This window comes from Helicoverpa zea, chromosome 5, assembly GCF_022581195.2.
Source record: "Helicoverpa zea isolate HzStark_Cry1AcR chromosome 5, ilHelZeax1.1, whole genome shotgun sequence".
NCBI classification, from domain to species: domain Eukaryota; kingdom Metazoa; phylum Arthropoda; class Insecta; order Lepidoptera; family Noctuidae; genus Helicoverpa; species Helicoverpa zea.
This window is the reverse complement of record NC_061456.1, coordinates 7,561,144-7,582,300: the sequence shown is the minus strand read 5'-3', so window position 1 is coordinate 7,582,300 and position 21,157 is coordinate 7,561,144. Positions and strand designations below refer to the sequence as shown.

At 39.3% G+C, this 21,157-nt stretch overlaps 1 protein-coding gene across 1 annotated transcript; it reads right to left on the bottom strand.

Moving 5' to 3' along the window:
- Window positions 1-1,407: 1,407 nt before the first annotated feature.
- Window positions 1,408-20,826, bottom strand: LOC124630389 (rapamycin-insensitive companion of mTOR). Its single transcript, XM_047164269.1, has 24 exons — window positions 20,620-20,826; window positions 20,179-20,461; window positions 19,958-20,089; window positions 19,157-19,386; window positions 18,323-18,545; window positions 17,772-17,925; window positions 17,578-17,682; window positions 17,377-17,502; window positions 16,620-17,288; window positions 16,320-16,505; window positions 15,816-16,024; window positions 15,303-15,696; window positions 14,996-15,219; window positions 14,424-14,607; window positions 13,614-13,878; window positions 12,816-13,386; window positions 12,624-12,742; window positions 12,452-12,536; window positions 12,173-12,316; window positions 11,651-11,881; window positions 10,811-10,959; window positions 10,272-10,730; window positions 4,151-4,290; window positions 1,408-3,962 (listed from the first exon to the last, which is right to left on the bottom strand). Exons 1-24 carry the CDS (start codon window positions 20,657-20,659, stop codon window positions 3,720-3,722), a joined length of 5,565 nt encoding a protein of 1,854 aa, XP_047020225.1. The 5' UTR covers window positions 20,660-20,826; the 3' UTR covers window positions 1,408-3,719.
- Between the last annotated feature and the right edge of the window lie 331 nt (window positions 20,827-21,157).

The window sequence follows — 21,157 nt, the reverse complement described above, 5'->3', positions numbered from 1 at the left end:
TGTCTATAGAAAGCTCTACTTGCTATCATTGTTTCATCTAGACACTTCTTCAGCACGGCAGTAGTTGGTATGTCTGCCGTCACAGGCTTCCCTTCTATAGCATTAGCCAACTGATTGTAGACTTCTCTAAAATCAACATTCTCAGTGGCGGAAGGAGGTGGCACGCTTTCACATTCAGCTATCATTCTCAAGGCGACAGCTGTTTCAGTACGAAGTTCTTTATCAGGATATGATTTCTTTATCTTTTCAGCCCAACGCGCTAATGGGTCGGCTGGTGTGGCCCACTTATTAGGTCTATAATATTTCTTGTGCAATTTTGCAATGGCCTCTTTATACTCTGGGCGCTTATAAGCTTCTTGTACGGCATAATCTATGGCAGCTTTAACTTCATCGTAACTTTTGTTTGGAAGGTAGTCTTGAATTTCTTCAATGTTCCTCCGGTCAGTGGCTTCTAAAGCTTTCAACAAATAGAATTTCTCGGCCCGTGTCCAGCCTTCAAATACCGCTGGACCAGCTGGTTCTTCTTGATTTTCTGCCATTTTTAGATGTATTCACTGAGTTTAACTTTCACGGGGGCAAACAGTTAGCTAATGGTCGATAATTTTATACGAATACGTCCTATAAGGTGAGGCGGTGACCAGCGTATGTACGAAATTTATTGCCATCCTATCACGCAAAATGGAACTAAATTGAAATGTTCGTGATTTGATATCAATCTTCCTGTTTCCGTATGCAACATCCCTGCAATAAGCAGCCAACATAAACTAGTCGTATTGTTTATTGATCGAGTTCACCAGACGCACCTGCGCACTGCACTTGCGAAATATACGTCTAGGTGCACCATAGGTAACTTGTAAGTATCGGGATGACGACTATGATAGATGTAAGTATGAAGATATGGAGAATAACCCATACCAATAATAAAACTGCATATGAAAAATTCCTCTATATTCTGAAATTGTTTAAAAGAAGGCCATTTCCTTTACTTGAAACATGCAGATAAATAAATAATCCCTACGCACTAGGAAATGTACGTACCTAATACCTACATGTAAGTGTGTCAGTGTGAACGTAACACTTTCTTTGAGCTTTCACGTTCGAACGAGACTTGGTGATGACAGAGTAGAGATGAAAAGACTTATCTGGGTGTCGGGAGTAGTTTCCATGCAACGTGAGTGAAAACGCGGGAAAATTAAATTAAATAAACAATAGATACCCCTCACATGTTAGGCTAAAGCCCGAAGCATACCTTTATTATCTTGCCTTTCTCGACTATTTCTGATCGAATATTGAAAATGAAAGATACTATTGTATACTATACTATGTATTTATCTATTTACTTGCCTATTGGCAAAATTTCATATCAAATTATATTTGATAAGGGGGAAATTAATAATAACACACATGTGTAGGTACGTTATAAAATAATATATTTATTGTAATGAAGTGGCATAATAGTAGGTTGATACTTAAGAGTAATTCAACATGTTAATATAATTGCAAGGAACCAGCACAATGGCACTTTTTGTTTTATTTTTTTATTTATTACAAAAGAACATAAGTTTCATTAGATATGCAATTGTGAATTTCGACTAATGAAATGCATTTTTATAATATTTGGATATCAGTTTCTACTCTAAGAACTAGAATTTGACAGGGAAGTAGCGTAGCAGTAGTTAACATGTTACTCTCTGATAGTCATATTAAATGTTACAGTCTCATAAATGCAGGATATCGAGGACGCATAAATTATTAAACTAGATAGCATACAAAACTTTCCTCTACAAATACTGCCGCGTTTTACAGTTTTTTCTTATTCAAATTCAATAACAATCCACAAGTGGTACGAAAATCTTAATTCAACTACGCATTACACACTATTATTGAACATTAACAAACGATTATATAACAAGTAGTAATATGTGACATCCAGAGTGCTCTGTATTAATACTTATAATATCATGTACAGTAAAACTAAATTGCTATTCTGATCGAATTTCCATAAATAACAACAATGAAAATAAGAAAAACAAGTTCTATTAAATGCAAACATAAGACTTTAGTAAAATAATTAACACAAGGTTGTAGTAGGTATTTCTAACTATAATTAATATGCTTGAATCTAGGGAACATTTCGTATCGTTGTTCAAGGTGGGATAGGTGAATAGGTACACTAACATTATCTATTGGAGTCAGTGGGAATGGTGCAATACTCAGTCAGTTGGGTCAGTAACTATTGTCATTATGTGAGACTAGTAAATTAATAGTTTCTATATTCTCTGAAAATAATAACACTTTAAGGCAAACGTTTTCAATCATGTGCTCATACATTAAATAAACATTACTTTAAGAAAATATCCAACAAAATTTGCAATTCCATAGACACTTTCGCTTAAATGTAAGTAAATAAGATCTTGGCAGTTAGCACAATTTTTCTCACATACAAAGTTAATAAGCTATTCGGCATTTTATTATAAAGCTAGGTACAGGGATGCTTTTACCGGATAGTAATAAATTAGTTTAGTGTTGGTATAAATGCAAGATTTTTCATAAACGTGGGTTTTTGTTTATTTATTTTTTTATATTCGATAATGTCTAGCGCAACAAGGCATTTTAGTCTAATAAATCTCCGAATTACTCTGTAATTGATTAACATAACAAACACACAGTATGTATGCGACATGTTATATCTATACCTACAGGGCTTATTTCTTTTTCAAGCTAAGCGTAAGGGTAGTAAATGCATTAATTTCGTTTTACCTCGTTTATACAAAATCTTGCTTAACTTATAACTCTACTTGTGATTTTCATTTATTTCGCTATAAATGAAAAGCAAATAGATTTATAATACCACCGGTTTTTTTTTCGAAAAAGCTTAATTTCATTTAATATTATTAATCCGATAATATCGGAAGACCTATGTTATAAAATAATCGGTTTTATAAATTAGCATTATTTTACATATTTAACTGCAACAATGACTTCTAATACTATATAATTGAAGACTGTTGTGTAACGAAAAATCGTACATAACTAGATTTTTACATTCATATTAAAAGGTAACCTATCTAAAGTGCTATTATATTAATTCAAATCCATACAAGTGCTTGAAAATAGAATAACGGTAAGTTACAGCAACAGAAATCATTAATTAGTATCCTTTAAATTACCAAAACCTGTATATAAGTGAATCTTAGTAGTAATCGTGTGATCACATCATTATATTTGATCACTACGAACGATGTAAGGTCGCGAACATACTGTTGGACAGAATCCAATAGACAATTCAATGATGACTTCATAAGTAACGTTAGTAAAGTAAATATCTCGGAGGTCGTGCGTAGAAGCCTCAAATAATATGAATTGTTTCTCAATAATTTTGAAAGGGTCTAATTATTACTTTTTAAGTGCCATAAGCAACTACGCTGGACATAATTTACATAAAAACAGCTTTTGAAGCCATAATAAATAATAGCCAATTAAATGCACGTCTACACTGTAGCATAATACATTTAGTGTAGGTACGTCAAAATAATCTTCATTTACACCAAAGAAAGATTCAATTTCATCACTGCGTCGCAATCTACTTACTTCAAAATACTAACAACACACTGGGTCCGATATTTCAACGCGGAAGAAAACGTTTCGAACTCTCTGATATAAATTTTAGTAGCAAAAGTGACTGTTCGCGACCTCACTCGTACATCGGGATCACAATACTATTGTCGTATCGCGGGCGCTGCGCTCGTAGTGGGCGACACGACGCCGTGTCTACTCAGTACCGCGGCGGGTTCGCCAGCAAAACAATCGAAGTTCGTATCAAGAAACAGTTCTTGTACGAACCTTCTTGCGCACAGCATGTATGTATCTCTAGCCAGTAAGGCACTAACGTCAGAATAAACACATGGACTACGAAATACCTCGGGATGGCGTTGCTTCATAGACAGCAGCACGGAACGAGCCTGAAAAAGAGTAAGTTTATCGCTATTTTTACTCATTATATGAAATCTGATACATATCTAGAACGTATTTTTGGACCAAATATCAATGTAGAAATAAAAATTAAATTGTACTTTGAACTTCCAACTATGTATGTATGTGAACTAGATAAATGTAGGTAAGTATGATGTGAAGTTATAAAGCAACTTACCTGTCTCAAATGTATAGGGTTGGACATAAAGTGCACTTGATGCAATAGTTCCGCTTGAGGGCCTGCGTTGCGATCACCAACGGACTTATCATTTGTAGGGCTTCGTGGCTCCGTAAAGCTCGAGCTGGATACGTCCATACCTGAAAATCAAATACATAATTATTTATAATAACGGGATCCTCTATGTTCACGAAAATGTGGGATTACATTTAAATAACATATTAATTGTTATAATCATATAATAGCAGCGTTTTACCTGAAATAAAACGCATATTAAATACTTACCTTATTTGAAGCTTACTAGTTTGAGATAGGCACCTACGTGTTTTCCGCTTTTATCTCCGTCCTTTTCTACCCCATATCTTGCATCTCTCTCGCACACCGACCAGTTTCACTCCCCACCAGGCAGGAGGCGACGAGTGTTCTCGGCGGCCACAGTTCGTCATTGAGTCGAAAACACCAGGCAGAAATTAAAATGTAAGCTTCAAATAAGGTAAGTATTTAATATGCGTTTTATTTCAGGTAAAACGCTGCTATTAAATTCTTGACCGTTATTTGAAGCTTACTAGTTTGAGACGTGTTTGTTATCGCCTGGTGGAAGTGGACGCCAATGTGAGCAAAAGCACAATGAAATTGTGTATGTAAATAGGTACTTAGGTACACGAGTAATCACATGTAAGTATGTGTATTGCGTCCTGGAATACTAATGTAATCAAAGTTAACTGGTACTGGTACTCAGCTACATCCTGTTAGACTGGAAGCCGACCCCAACATAGTTGGGAAATGGGCTCGAAGGATGAGTAATAAAAATTAAAAGAGAGATGCAAGAACAAAAGCAAAATTGATTTCATTTTCTAATAGTAATTAACAAAAACATTGCGATACTTCTTAATAACAATAGTAACAAAAATATAGACATTAATCAGCTGGATTAATTAAATAATCGAGATAACTTGCTACTTCTATTTAGTGGGTATCTTTCCCTTCTGTAAAAATGGGCAAATGTATTGCCTGATCGCCAATTACCCTTTGCTAATATATCGTCCAAAAGTATATTGTCAACACAGATTTTGACGCTACCGCCGAGTGGAAGCTTCCTGGGGTTGTAGTTATTCCTGCCTCTTTTAACAATGTCTTAATCCACCCGCATCATCGTTCGGGTGCCTGCCTTTGGTTGGCCTCTAACGGATATAAATAAATTTAAGGAATTAGCCGATGTCCGTCTATCTTCTAACAAGGCTTTAGTCTTTCTGACCCAATACACTGGACTTAGATTTATATTTTCCTGATTATCCATCAAACAACAACCCGACTGCCTATGACTAGAACTGTCGGTCTTAGAGCCAAAGACTGGCCATAAGATTAAATTATCTTTGTTGTTTTTGAAATGTTCTGGGTCTATTGCAAGCAAGGAAAGATCATGGACTCGCCTTTCCGAAACAAGCTAGCAAAAGAAAGAGCAGCAGTGTGCCTGGAAGTTGCAAATGGATTATTCTCGTCTACGTTTACTGCACTTAAGTAGGTTACCAATTGGTCATTATTCCAGATGGACGGCTTCCCGGGGAACAGGTTTGCTCAGCGCTATTGATTTTAAATTGTGTCCGACTAGAACGTGTGAACCTAGCTCTCCAGTGGTTTCTGCATTGCATAGTGTAGCTATAACTGACTTGTGTAATAAAATAGTATTGTATGTTAGTTTATTTACTATGTGTAAGTCTGCTAAAAATTGGGTAAGTATAGGTCCAAATAGGGATTCAAGGATTCATAGGATCCAATTTCATACTTTTCGCCCCAATTTAACCATCGACTCCAAGCTGATTGATAAGTGTTGCGTGTGGATTGAAGAAGACTTCAGTCGGAGAGACTCCTTGTCCCTCCCCCCCCCCATTTCCCTGACCTTGGCAGGGGGTATCCCCGTTGCTGTGTCTATCGGTTTCTGCTCGAGGTTCATCAGTGTGTAGGGTACTGCTAATGATCGGGACTTCAAATCTGCTCGCCAAAATACCTGGTGCCACCGAAGGAACTACTATGAGATTAACTCCCCTTCCTGAATTGAGATGACTGAGGACCTACGGTATAAGGTAAGGTGGCGGTAATACCCATGCTAGCGGGTAAGTCAAAACTTGAGAAAAAGGCATCGTGGAACCCCGCTTTCGGGTCCTTCAGATCTAGGGGCACGTAGTACACAACTATGTGTCCCTGGGCTCGCTTCGAGGCAAGTAGGTCCACTGCTGATACAAGATGCCACTCCGGTGGAGGTTTGTGTCGGGAGAGATGGTCTGCCTGACTGTTGAATAGGGCTGGTATATGATTCACGACGTGATAGATTTGATACAGCTCAAGATAACTGAATACTCTGTACGTCAAGTTCGGTAGGCTCCTTGATCGGGTGCCACCTTGATTTCTTAGATATGACACCACAGTCCCATTTTTGCATTGAAAAATGGCTGTTGATCTCTTTAGCAACTTGCCGTGATTTTCCAGTTAATACTGCAAGCATCTCTTTCAGATCGCAGTGAAAGCCTTTTTCTCTCTCGTTCCATGAACCCATTACGGGAGTTCCGTTCAGTTGTGCCCCCATCCTACATCGGAGGCGTCCGTGGTTATAAGGTGACAGGGAAGTGGCGAATGAATATCCAAGGTTTGGTGGCAGCTGACCAGCCACCACTTTAGATCTGCTAAGGCATCTGCTGGTAGGTTCAACATTGCTATACTCCATTCACCGAGCCGTGAGCCCACAATGTAACCAAAGAATGACACTTTTTCAAAATGGTGGGTATAACCCGACCGATGACAAAAACGTCACATTTTTATGTAAAATGTTCTTAGTATCGTGGTCTTCAATTAAGTAGGGTTCTATGTATGACAGTCAAGACTTCTAGGTTCATTTTACATGTAAACGATTTACTACATATTTCATTAAAATTAAGAAAATAATTTACGGCCTTTATTATACATATTTGATTTCAAATAAGTTTGAAAAGATTGCATAAGTTCCACAGACATCGTTCTAAAATATCATTTCTAATGTTGTCAGTATATTACTTTCGTAGTTATTTTTATAAAATATGATCATTACTTCAATCGTGACTTATAAGAACCCTTTTTATGGTTTGTTCACCGTTTGGCTCACGGTTCCATGAATAGGGTAGGTATAGATTGCTGTTCAACACTGCATTGAGGAAAGTGAGGAGAGCCCGGTAATGCAGTCTGCCGTATGGAACAACGAAAACTTGCGAAGTTTAAAAGTCCTATCAAGCTATGCAGGTCTTCTAAGTTTGTCGTGCTGTTTGTCACGTAGTGCGTTTTGTCATTATCTTGTTGATAATGCTTGCGATTTATTCACTTGCCATCCAAAACGTGGTGCAAATGATCCCAAAGTAGGCAAATATATCTTGGTGAGCCACCAGAAAATCGAGATACACAATTATAAGTAACCCTTGAGTTTTCAAAGTTTGAGCCACCCAAATTGGTCACTGTGGCGAAGGTCTTGGGTGCCGTGCTTAAGCCAAATGGTAGGCACGTAATCTGAAGCAGTCTTCTTCTGTATACTAGTCGAAGAACATGTCTGTGACCTCCGGCTACCGGAAGGTAGAAGTAAGCCTGGGCGAGATCCACTTGCACAGCCATTCGTCTTTCTGAAGAAACTCTAGCACCCGAAAAACATTTATTAAACTGAAGGGTTCCGTAATTATGAACTTGTTGAGAACCTTGAGATTGAGTATTGGACGGTTCTTTCCGTCGCCTTTTGGGCACAAGAAACATATTGGAAAGAAAGCTGGCAGAATTTGCAGCTATCAATAGAACTTTTTGTTTTATCATTTGGGATATGACGACATCCATCTCTTTGGACTCTCTGGTCAAATCTGGCATTATCTATCAAAGGTGGCTCTTGGCCAATGGTATGCGATACCCAGTTATTATTTTTGACAAGAAAGGCGGAGCTCCCATTTCTTTCCATTGGTCTTGATATAATGTTAGGCAACCCGCCTGGAAAGTCATAACTTACGTGCCTTGTTGGACGCATCAAAGTCCGCCTGCGGTCCTGGACGCTTTCTGTTTCCTCTGTTGGACATGGTTCCTATTGTAATTTACTCGTGATATCCCAAGGGAGCTTTTAGAGTTTTGCGTCACACGCCATTCAGCGTGAGTGTGATTACCATTTCCCTTCGAGGGAAGGTTATAATGGCGACTCTTCGAAAGTCGATCCAAAAAGCCACCCTGCGAGGGTAGATTACAATGATGGTACGACCCGCAACATGCATGATTGGTACCCTGCGAGGGTCCGTGATAATGAGCCGACCCCTGCGGGGGGTGGCTAGTATACTTACTGGTCCCTGCTTTGTAATGATGCTGCGACTCGCAAAATGCAAGATTGGTACCCTGCGCGGGTCCGTGATAATGAAACGACCCCTGTGGGGGGTGGCTAGTATACTTACTGGTCCCCACTTTGTAATGATGCTGCGTCTCGCAACATGCAAGATTGGTACCCTGCGCGGGTCCGTGAAAATGAGCCAACCCCTGTGGGGGGTGGCTAACATACTTACTGGCAGTCCTAGGCGGAGCGTACCAAGTCTTTCAAGGCCGAAAAGCATCACACGCCGAGATAATGAGCCGACCCCTACGGGGGGTGGCTAACAGACTTACTGGCAGTCCGAGGGGAGCGTACCAAGTCTTTCAAGGCCGAAAAGCATCACACGCCGAGATAATGAGCCGACCCCTACGGGGGGTGGCTAACAGACTTACTGGCAGTCCGAGGGGAGCGTACCAAGTCTTTCAAGGCCGAAAACCATCACACGCCGTGATAATGAGCCGACCCCCATGGGAGGTGGCTAACAGACTTACTGGTAGTCCGAGGGGAGCGTACCAAGTCTTTCAAGGCCGAAAAGCTTTCTTGACACCATCAGCCCTCTTCAAGTGCGGTAGTGATCAGTCCGAACTAAGGAGATGCTGGTTGGACCGCACCTCACACCATTCTTTTTTGTCAAACCGTTGAACGCCTTGCAGGATTGAACTAGGGCCACAGGTGCCTTAGGAACTTCGGGCTTGCTTTCTTTTCCATAGTCACGTGCACGGGCTGTGGTAGCTTTATTATTTACCGCATCTGTATTTGCTTTATAAGTCACTCATTCTGAAAACAAATTACTGAAAAAAAAGTACACGGAAGAAACTCGTGACAAAAAAGGGGTAGATGTACAAAATATTAACACTTGATTTCGCAAAATCGAATATCGAACGGTAAAACCGTTAACAAATTGTATAAAATATTATAAACTCACCTGTGTTCTGCGAGAGCACTGAGTTTATTTTTCAACGAAATACTACAGCGGTTGGTTAGACAACCTTCTCGGGCGGAAAACAAGACGCCAATGACGAACTGTGGCCGCCGAGAACACTCGTCGCCTCCTGCCTGGTGGGGAGTGAAACTGGTCGGTGTGCGAGAGAGATGCAAGATATGGGGTAGAAAAGGACGGAGATAAAAGCGGAAAACACGTAGGTGCCTATCTCAAACTAGTAAGCTTCAAATAACGGTCAAGAATTTAATAAGCTGGTTCAAATATACCATACTTCCTGAAAATGCCCAAGTTTCTATGCTTTGCGTCAGCGTCAGCGAAAGGTAGGTACTATTAATCCTTTATCCTTTATCATACTTGTCTACAACCACAATCGTTCAGAAAACCAGCAAAAACGGTTTTGAACGACAGCCAAAAACTACAAAGTTTCTCTAAGACACTTGGTTGATAAACATTTATTTAGCAACTATATAATCATCAGCACGAATCTTGACCGCTGACCTTCACCTGAGCAGAAGTAATTTATTGGGTCCCTTTTGTGGTAGGTTTTGAGGCGGGGGGGGGGGGGTAAAGCGGTGATTGGCCCGCAGCGCATCGCGTCATAGCCGTCACTCGGGGTTCTTTGCTAATAAATCACTTCTGCGCAGGTGAAGGTCAGCGCTCAAGATTCGTGCCGATGGTTCTACTACAACCCGGGTAACGAAACCATAGCGCGATTCAAGAATCGTTCACAATGTTACAACGCCATCTAGTGTGGATATTTGGCGAAATGTTTTTTTCGTAAGTCGACGATATAGATACTTTTTTTATAAAAATGAAACATTTACCAGCAAAAAAGGCTTCACGCAACTCATGTGACGAAGGAGGTCGAGTTCGAACACAGGCCAAACAATCTGCCGTAACATGCCGCCATTTTTTACTCGTCGCAGAAACTGTCTCAGTGACCACTGCCCCTACACTTTGGACCGTGTTGTCACCTCCGTCAGCTGTAGACCTTAGTCCTACAATCTCCTGAACAATTTGACCTTGACCCTCTAATCCAGTGGCTGTGACATCATCTTTGCTTTCATTATTTGTTGGCTTTACTCCTTCATCGACTTTATTTGGTACACTGTTAGTGTTCATATCGTTTTCATTGACGGTTGTCACAATCCTTTTGGTTTTGTCTTTGGTTACGCGTGTATTTGATTCGCTCGTGTCTATGCTAGCAATGGATGTATCCGCGTTAGTTTCAACTTTATCTGAGTTCGCTTTGTGAATTTGAACTGCTATTGTGTTTAAACTGGCTGCAATTAAAAAATCATTTTGGGTTAAATGTGATCCTGAATATTATCGTGAGTTTTTTAAAGAAATTGTTAGGTTGTACCTTTATGAGAAGTCAACTTCTGACTATCAGGTGTTGCTCGAGACTTGTTCTCCGTGCTTGCACTACTCGTGTCCACAAGAAAAGATGGGAGGCGGTCACGTTTCGTGTGGTCACTTTTATCGGTGTCTTCGTCGAGTATATCTTCTTCTCTGTTGAGTACAAACATTTTAGTTCAAAGTTAAATCAAGGAACTCGCCGTGAATAAAAATATTTTAAAATTTCAAAGGCGAGAGAACTAATAAAATTGGACTACTTAATAGGTATGACAAACTGTGATAGTGAATAAAGTCGAAATACAAAATACTGTCGCCAATTCAAAAAACAAGCATCTTAATGATCCTTTCTAAAGTCCTTTAAGAGGACGAATTGGAAATTTTGGCGCCAAGTATCTCAGTTTTTCTCAGTAAATACAAAACGGATCAAAATACAACTTGGTTACCTGAAAGTTCATGATATAAACCTTATTTTGTTAGACTTCAAAACATGATTAGGTAACTTTTATAACAGAGAAAAATATATCAAACATACCTCTTTTTAAAAAGAGATTCACATATTATGGGCAAACGGGACCGATTTAAGCCTCTTAACTTTTTTAGTAGTTGAGTATATACATACTCTTTAAAATTGTGGAAGGAATTTTTATCAAATTATCATTTCTAAATAATAAAATTACAAAACCATTTTGTCGCTTACGACTTTTACTTATAAGCTAGCGCGCGTATTGTTATCCTCGCCCCGCTCAGACGCTCCGACCCCTTTTGGCGCCTTAGGTGCGCGTGCCGGTTATGGAATTATTGTTGACCAATTCGTCGCCTTAAGAAGCAAATCATAAACAAATACCTTGGAAACAGTTCCATAAGATCCCTCGGGAGGCATATTCCAATATACGCAGGTGTAGTTCCGTGAGGTCGTTGTAAGGGCGGCGGTGCGGCCGGACACGTGGCGCGGCGCGGCTGCAGTGACGTCACGCCCGACAGCCCGGTGTTGCCAGGCGTACCGGTGTTGCCACTTAACGGGGACGAGCGGGCGTTCTCCCCTAGAGGTAGTGGCTTCCAGTCGTATTCCAATAGGCTGGGGGAATAAGGTGACATGTGTTTACATTTTGTCAATTATAAATGCTAATGTTTCGTTTTCATAGGACGTAAAGTATAACTTTCTACTTCCCACAAATTGTGTATAAAAATATGGGAGGTTTTCTTACACAAGTGTGTTTAGCGATTTATATTTGTTTTTAGCATTAGCGTATTTATTTACAATTTCAACATTTACGATATCTTAAAAAAAAAAATGATTTTTCCCAAATATAAGTTGACGAACAAGTAATAAATAAGTTGACAGGGGAATATAAGAAATGTTAGTTACCTGAGTTTAGCCATTCTTTCTTTTGTAGTCTTTGCTCTATCCCTCAGCGAAGAAAAAGGTTTTGACCGTCTATTTGTATCTGATAGTAACCAGCTCAAGTCATCCATGTCACTTGAGCCTGCAGCACTTTCTGACAAATAAGGCCTACAAAAAAAGAACAAAACTGTCAAAGTTGAATCCTGTGGATTTAAAGAAAATCTCAATACCAGGGGTAGAAGGAAATAAGGCAACATTAATTTCGACAACAGGGTGTCCAATATGCGAAGATGTTGTACCTACCGTCTATTAAGGGACTTCAAGGTGGCGTATCCCGTCATATCCATTTGAGACGGAGGGGAACTAGCTACATCGTTACCAGTAAAACCTGTAAAAGAATTAACATTTTAAATGCATCATCTATACTACATGTATGACAGACGAATGTATACATATAAATAGTATTTATACTAACTAGAAGTAGAAGTTCGACGTTGCAGGTCCGATATCTTCGGCCGATGAGAACTATTACTGCTCTTCATTCCGTACAAACTTGATGAACTTGGAATCGGACTGAGAGTCAAAACCCTGTCACTGCAAATAAATCAACAAATCAGAACAACAGAAAGCATACGACTAAGTGGTAGGAAAGATTGTCAAAACTTACGGAAGCGCATATTTCCCTAGAAAAGAGTCGCAACTACTAACTCCACTGGTACTCGATTCACTGGTATTTCTCACTCGACCCTCGTGGTGTTCTAGAGAGTTCATTCTGCCTATTACTAATCTGTTCTCAGACATAGGGACCCGATGTGGCCCGGGTCGTTCATAACTCGAACAATCTCGGAGTATATCGACAGTTCTCGATTCCGATAAAGTTGGCCGGTCATGAGAGCTAGAACAACTTTGAGAAGGCAATGTATGTGACTTTCTTTTGTCTGGCCGTCCATCACTATACGCTTTATGATCGGTTACATCCTGATCTTTAATTTCCGAAGTATCGGCAGATATCGATCCAGTTTTTCCGTAAATTTTAGTAGTATCCGAATGTAAACTTTCTGCAACACTTTGATCAGTGTGATCAGAATGCTCGCTCATTTCTGTGTCGTAAGCATTGTACCGACTTTCGGGTGAAGTCACAAAGTAATGCACGTTCGTGCCCTGTTCAACGGTGGAGTAGCTTTCGTCTGGAATCACTGGGAATTGGTCGTGTCTCGTATGTCTTACGCATAGCCATCCTAGAAGAATTAAAGCAAACAATATTATAAAATACAAAATTTGAAATGATTTCTCAAATATTTCACTAATTTATGTTTTGGGGACTTTGTTGCGGCATTCTTTCCAGCAAAACACATAGAAAGTGGTGAAAGCTAGGCGTTTTGGGGGCTGCTTTTTATTAATTTTGACTTTCAAAGCGTGCTATTTAGCAGCCAAGTCTTAAATAAATAATTTTGAGTGTCCTTACCAAGATCGGAGAGCAGATTAGCGCCATCGTAAGTGCTTCCTATTAGGCCGAGTACATAGAAGGCAGTAGCTCTCACAGAATACACCGGGTTGTATTTAGCCAACCGCACAATGTGTACCAGTACCGAGTCTTCCAAGTAACCATTACTCAAGCTCATGAGCTGGTGGAGACCTTGTGACGTCACTGCAATGTTGCCAACTGCCCACAACGAAGCCTTTATGTCTGCGATTTCTTGTTCGTTTGCGCATTTTTTGCGTTGCAAAATCTGTAACAATTCAAATTGAGAGATTCAAACTGAGGGTCAACTTTTATGTGAGGTTTTATTCCATACATATGTCATTTTTAGATTCATTATAGTTGTGAGGAATGTCAGGTAATAAATGAATAGGTACATAGTCTGTGACCTGTATTATAAATAACTTGATAATCAATATTTTAATTTGCCGGGAGCACCCTAATTTAGACCCGGTCCAGAGTGATAGTGAAAAACGCAACATCCAGTAGTGATCGCAACCTAAGTGCGATTTCAGATGTTCGGTAGCTCGGTATTTAGCGGCGCGTATGTGATCTAAAGGCACGGCTCGAAAATTCTTCAAACTTGGAACTAGCCTCATTTACCGTCAGCTAATCTTAACAGGCAGTACCGCAGCCAGAAAGGCATGGGGGCATGTGGCGGAAGCAGGGTGACCTACTGACATACGCCTCGTTCACCGTCACCGTATAGCCAAAAACCTGATGATCTTGATGATCGATTCCTACCTAGGTCTTTATGAAGTTATTACCCGAGCACTTACTTCATAGGTAACTTACCTTGTAGTGATCAGGCAGTACGGCGGCCAGCAGCGCGCGTACGGCACGCGTGCGCGGTGCGAGTGCGGCGTGCAGGTGCGGCGGCGGGCGCGCGGCGCGGCGCGCGCGGGGGGCGCCGCGCCCGCCGCCCGTAGAACTCACTGCCAGTGCCTCGTGCACGCCCGCTTCTACTAGACGCACGTAACTGTGCAAAATAAACAATGTTACTTATTTTGCATTCTATGTGCTAGAACTTACGAACGATTTGTACCAAAGATTTGTAAAAACAACTATTCAGCAATGCTTTGTTTCATTTATTATTAAATTGGTAACAATTTTGGAGTTTTCACAAAAGAGTATTCAAAAAAGTAGGTCACTACAGAAGCTTTGCCTCTGTAGGTTTTTCACTCACGTAGCAACCGTAGTCAAATTTAATAAATCGCCAATATTGACATTTTTTAGAGTTCGACATCAACTTTTTTTTATACGCTTATTTTTTTACCAATTATGTAATACCTAATACATAATTAACAGTTAAATTAGTAAACGAAATATGTACTTATTTATATTAAAAATTCTGTAAGAAGACTTACCGGTAGTTGTAAGATTTAGTCCAGAAATCCAGATGTTTCTTCAGAAAGGCGATTGACTTCGCATCGACCGATTGTACGGCTACCGCTATTTCTAGACTCAGCCACAATAAGTACCCGCGGTCACTAACAACTCCAAAATCTAAGGCACTTGGCTCCGTTGTTTTATCCAAGTGACAATTTTGACAAAGCGTCTCCTTCATCGTTATTAATTTTTCCACGTAAGACTGAGACAAAATATAAAAATAACACTGTTAATTATGTAACTTTTTATTTAAATTATAGCACCAAAAGCAGTAACTGCACGTACCGGTACATGATAAGCTTCTTCCAAAATCGTGAGCGCAGTTTTGACAACCACTTTTGATTCATCCTTTATTTGACTGATCAACATTTGTAAGATCCAAGTATCCATATCGACACCAGTATTAGTTTCATTATTATCCCTTTGCGTAGTTTTAATATGGTCATTAACCACATTTTTCTTTAATTTAGTCTTTCTACGGACTAATTCGCGAGATTTTCGAGACGCTCTCAAAAGGACGTTTAAAAATTGTGTGGCGTACAATCTTGATGCTTGAATATTGCAAGTTAGTGTCTTCGCCAAAATGTCTCTTGGGAAAGAATCCAATGAATAATCTAGACTGGATATTACTAGTTTTACATAGCAGCTGTGGTGAGTTCTTGTGGAAAGTTCTAAGAGGCTGAAAAAAGTAAAAATGATTTTCGTTAAAGAATTGTCTTTCAAATGTTCAAGAAAAATAACAAAGTATACTATAATGGGAGAAAATATCTAAATAATCATTGGAAAAAATCCACTTACTTTTCATACAACCCAGTCTGTTTGAAGAGCCTCAATCCGTTCTGCGAGTGGCACAGCTGCCCAATAAACAAGAAGTACATCTGACACATAGTATTGCACATGTGTTGAGGACTGAACAGACACTCGTGTGCCTTCAAACCTGTCTCTATAGCCTCGATCTGACGGCTCACGTCAGAGAAAAAGTCTTCTAACAACCTTTGGCACTCAAGCTGTAACAACATAGATGTATTTTGTGTTTGAATTTTATTAAATTTTTTTGGCAAGTTCATAGTATTATTTTAGGTAAGTTGGTAATATTAGACAATCGGCGGAAAATCTTGTGGAGACCAGCTCTGAGCAATTTCTTGCGCAAAAAATAGATGTAGTGTCGTTCAATTTCTATTTCACTATCCGATAGGGTAGCAATGTGACGTTATAGAAGGAATAGAAAGAGAAATATATAAATTCAGGATAACGGTAAGTTACAAAAGGCAATGTCTGTATATTTTTTAAAGAATAACTTACATCATTGTGTCTCAGTAGATGCCTGATGAGTTGACAGCCCGCGCGGGTTGCGGAGTGCCCGTGGCAAGTACTAGACAAATCTGTGTGAGAATACTTATTGGAAGACGGCTTCAGATAATTTACGATACGAGATACCCATGCTTTATGCCCACTGTCGTTCAGATTTAACAGAGGAACGTCATTTTCCTGGAAAAAAATTAGTTTTTTGTAAAGAGAATATATTTTTAAACAATTTTAAAAAGGAGATTCCATGTTTAACCGGTTACGGCTAGTTGTAAATAAAAATAATGTATCAATTACCTTCAAAATAGTCCTTATTATTTCCCAATTCCAGGTATTTCCGTCCTTGTTCTGCATCACTAAAGTGCATCGAATCAAACTGTCGCTATCTCGTTCGAATAAGTTGAAAAACTTCGCTGTTTTAGTAACTCTACTGACTGCGGCGCTAGTTCGAGAACTAACACTTTTACTTTTAACTAAAGCACTCACGTTTCTGTTAGGAACATCAGCTCGAGAGCCAACACTATGCCTTTGCTTAGGTTCGTTTTCGTTATCAGAATCATTTAAGAATTCTATGCTATTTTCTTTATGGAGGGAAACGTCATGTTTGGGCTTAACCATACTAGCGTTGTCTTTTTCTTTTCTACTTTTAGAGTTGTCTTCTACTTTCTCTCTAAATGCACCACTACAATACTGTATGATGTGGTCTAGGAACAAGCTGCTACTAGCCGGGCGGGCTTCGAGCATGGAGTGCAGTCTTCTTAGTGCGGCCACGGCGGCCAGGGCCTGAGGCTTCCCGGCCGAGGCCTGAGACATAAGCGTCGGCAGCGCCGGCGTTATACTACATATTTGAGGAGGTAGATACAGGTGTATTAAATGCAAAAGTTGACCCAATAACACAGTCGCTCGGACAGATATAAAAGTATCACTTGTAACGATTACTTCAGCTAAACCGTCCAATAATCCAGCCTGAAATAAACCACTTTTTTAGTATACTATGTTCATTATAATGTAGATGGGCGACACCTATCTTGTGAGAATCAAGTTCGAATATTACCTCTAAGAAACACTGAAGTAAAAGTGCAAGATGAATTTCTATTATATCAGGGCCCGTAGCACCAAGATGAGGTAATATGGCAGTGCCTTCAGCAGCAACAAAACCTTCGTTCAGTCGCCAGGAGTCCTGAAGACATAAAAATCCGTATAAAAGGGATCTCAAATCATTTAAAGTGTGCCAAATATCCAAAATACAACTTACTTGAAAGTCAGATGGATCAACTGCATCTAAAGCTACAGAAATCTCATCTGTCCATTCCGGTTGCGGTAATCCGACTAGTTCATACAAGAGATCTAATATCGCTTTCTGGAAAAGAAACGTACAGTCAATTAAAAACCTTATTGCTGGCACATTAAATTAGTTATTTGTTGAGTAAAGAAAGTTTGTTAACTCACTCGAACCTCTAACCGCGGTAGGTAGAGGGCTGCGACTAGAGCTCTTAAGCCGCCCGTGCTGAGAGGGTGACAAAAGTGGAGTAACCCTGGCCAACTGCGGAGCACGCAGAGAAGGGCGAGGCGACTACACGTGAAGCGCATCTCGCGTTCATCTCTGTTCAAGTTCACTTTCTATATTAGTATCAACTTAATTTAATTCTTGGACATCATTTTTTTAATATTGTCAGCAAAACTGCAGAGAATTTTAGTCTTATTTATTAATGACACTTTTTTGTTTGGGGTCTTAGTAATTTTTACCAAAATCCACAGTCCTGACCACAGAGTACAGAAGTATAAGAGGAGATTCCATAAAGCAGGGTTCTCCTAGGTCAATTACGTTCGGAGGGCATGACCAAAACGATCAGTTACGAGTGAACTAACGAAGCGTTTGGGTTTAAAAAATGGAGTTTCTTAAACGATTTTCCGTTATGTCATCTCCGCTCGTCAGTTTGTTGTCCATGGTCCTGACAGATACTGGTAAGCAAGGTCAAGTTTTTGGTAGATGAACATACCTGCTAGTCTCAGTACCGGCTGGACGGAAGTGAAAATCACAGTAAGGTGAGCTGAGACACATGAGGTCGATGCGGGCAGCCCTGCGCGAAGCGGGGTCGTTGAGCGCGTGCAGCAGTACTCCGCACAGCGCCTCCGCCATGCGGGGCGTCGCGCATTCTGCTAGCTGACGCGTCACTGCGTTCACACCCCCACATGATATGAACATGTCGGGGTTTAGAACACCTGCAGAAAATATTTTTTTTTAGATCTGGATTCTTCCGAACAATCTAGTTTTTTTTATGAGTTTCAGGCTTTGGCGGTAATTTGGAATAAAAATAATTAATCACTCTTTCACTCTAAGGTTGGCTGTAAGAGAAACCAACACTGGGTTAAGCTCGCCGTTGTACATAATGTCTCCGTTTTCAGTGTGTCAAATATATTTATGTGTGCAATAAAGAATAACAAGGAAATTAATCTAAGTACTTTATGGCTTTAATCTCTATGCTTTTACTATAACAGAATTGCATATTTAGATACACATGGAAAAGATTAATTGAATCCTGGGGAAGAAATATTATGACTCAATCTTTATCTAGGTGTGTGAAGAAGTTACTTTAACTAATTAAACGTTAAAGTATAAAAAAGAGGGAACTTCATCACTACATAGTATGAAACAAAGTCGCTTTTTCTATCCCTATGTCCAATCGATTTTCCTAATAGATTTTTTTTAATACATAGAGTGATTGAAGAGGAAGGTTTATATGTATAATAAATAATATACATTAAATTGTGGGGAAATACTGATATCCCGTGCGAAGCCGGGGCGGGTCGCTAGTTATACATAAGATACTCACAGATCTCAGCAAGCGTGGCAACGGCGGGTCTCGACAGGCGGTCGCCCGTGCCATCCCCAGCACTCGCCGCTCGAGCCACGGCAGTGAGGCAGCGTAGCAAGCCATGTTCGACATAAGCGCCGCGTTGTCGCCGCGTGCCCTGTGTCGCTCCCACGACGGCGACGACGCGACGGACAACGCGCAACGCTTGCGCTCGTTCCTCTTCATTCCGCAACATTAAATCCATTGATCTGGGCAAATAACATTGTTATGTAGCTATTTGAGGATTTTTGGTAATAGTACATATATGTATCAATTTCAGAACCATAAATAGACAGCCAAGATGTGCGATTAACGTTTTGCAGTTGGAAGATCCCTGAGTGGTAGATCTCTAGTGAAATTACCTTACACTAGTAAGTTGCTTTGTAAAAATGACTTAAGAAACTTCAGTCATTTGTAAAAAGTTGTAAGAAATCAACAACTTTGAATTCTATACTCATATAATACGGAGAAAATATTTTTTTTTTTTGTTTGTTTGTACCCACCCTAAAAGCTCTGAAACTTCTGAAATGATTTGTAAAATTACTAAATACTTATTGTTGTATCAGGCTTTTCATATCATAAAATGATAAACTCAGTCTTGTTTAAGTCAATAGGTACACGAAAAAATGGAAATTCAAAATCATGACCACATCAAAATAATGGGACATGTTTTTATATGAAATCAATAAATTACAACAAGCTTTTTTTAATAGTGCAATGATTTCAATAGATTTAAGCTGACATATAAGGAAAGCAAAAATGATAAATAAATTAGTTTACCTTATAACCAAGTATGGTAGTTTCAAATTATTAAATGTTGCTACATCAGTTTCTGTCTTGATTAAATAGCGTAAAACTCGCAGTGCTGAAGCTCTTATCACCATAGACTCATCAACCAGACTCACACGAATACTGTAAACAAAAGATATCATAACCTCTTTACATAAACAGTAATCTATTTTTCTATATAATTAATGTAAGCACAGCAGATATATTCTTACCAAGTCATTAGCTCATCTGGTGTGAATCCTAAATTATTTCTGTCTTCTTTACATAAAAGTGTGACTAAGGCATTTAAGTAGGACAGTCTACGGCTATCAGAGCCATTCTTCTGCATGCCTCTGAGGCCTGTCTTGAACTCCATGGGGTTAGGATTATTCTTGTTGGTGGGTGAGGTGTCATTGTGGAATGGTTTCTTCAAGTAGAGGCCTTGAATGATTTCTTTTATATTCTCCTCCGGTGTTTTATTCTTAGTATCCAATTTATATAAATCACTCTGTTTACCTGAAAGGTATGATGCATGCATGATTTCTGAATAGATATATATTGCATACAATTCAATTAACTGATTTCCAACGAGTTAACTTCATTGTTTATCATAATAAAATAGTTGTAACTGCATGAATGGATGAATACTTAATAAATAATTTACTAATATTTACCTTTCCTGCGACTCAACCAATTTTCGTAGGTGGTAGCCATTATAACATTTTTTACGCAACAGTTTGTAAACGTAATGGATGTACTTAAGATGCAGCAACGTGAAAGGACATAAATACTTCCAGTAATTCCTATAAGAATTAGATATAGATCGTAAAATACACCGTAATTCAGTCCTGTTTTCCTCACACACCAACACCACACATTTGACTTGACTTGTATTTTGACAAGTACGAATTCTGCATTTTTTTGTATCTGTAGTTGTCTATGGTTGTTCCTTTATTGTGAACACTGACCTCTATATTTATTGTAAATTAATCATTGTACAATATTGAAATAAAAGATTTTTTCATTCTATCAAATTAAACAATGATTGACTTAAATTAAATGGATAGATTGAAAATTCATGACTAATGACACACTTGCTTGTGGAGGCGCAGACCGGCCGCGATATTATATTGCAGATTGATATAAGGCATAAAGTGGTATCTAACTAGTAGTCTCCAGGCTAGATTGAACACCTAATTCTTATTATGTTAT

What these genes read in the sequence shown, in the direction of transcription:
- LOC124630389 (XM_047164269.1), bottom strand. Translation starts at nt 20,659, where the DNA reads ATGGCTACCACCTACGAAAATTGGTTGAGTCGCAGGAAAG. An exon ending in TTGAAGTCCCTTAATAGACG is followed by an intron (nt 12,317 to 12,451) that starts GTAGGTACAACA and finishes CTTTTTTTGTAG; the next exon opens with GCCTTATTTGTCAGAAAGTG. An exon ending in GAAAGAATGGCTAAACTCAG is followed by an intron (nt 11,882 to 12,172) that starts GTAACTAACATT and finishes TTATTCCCCCAG; the next exon opens with CCTATTGGAATACGACTGGA.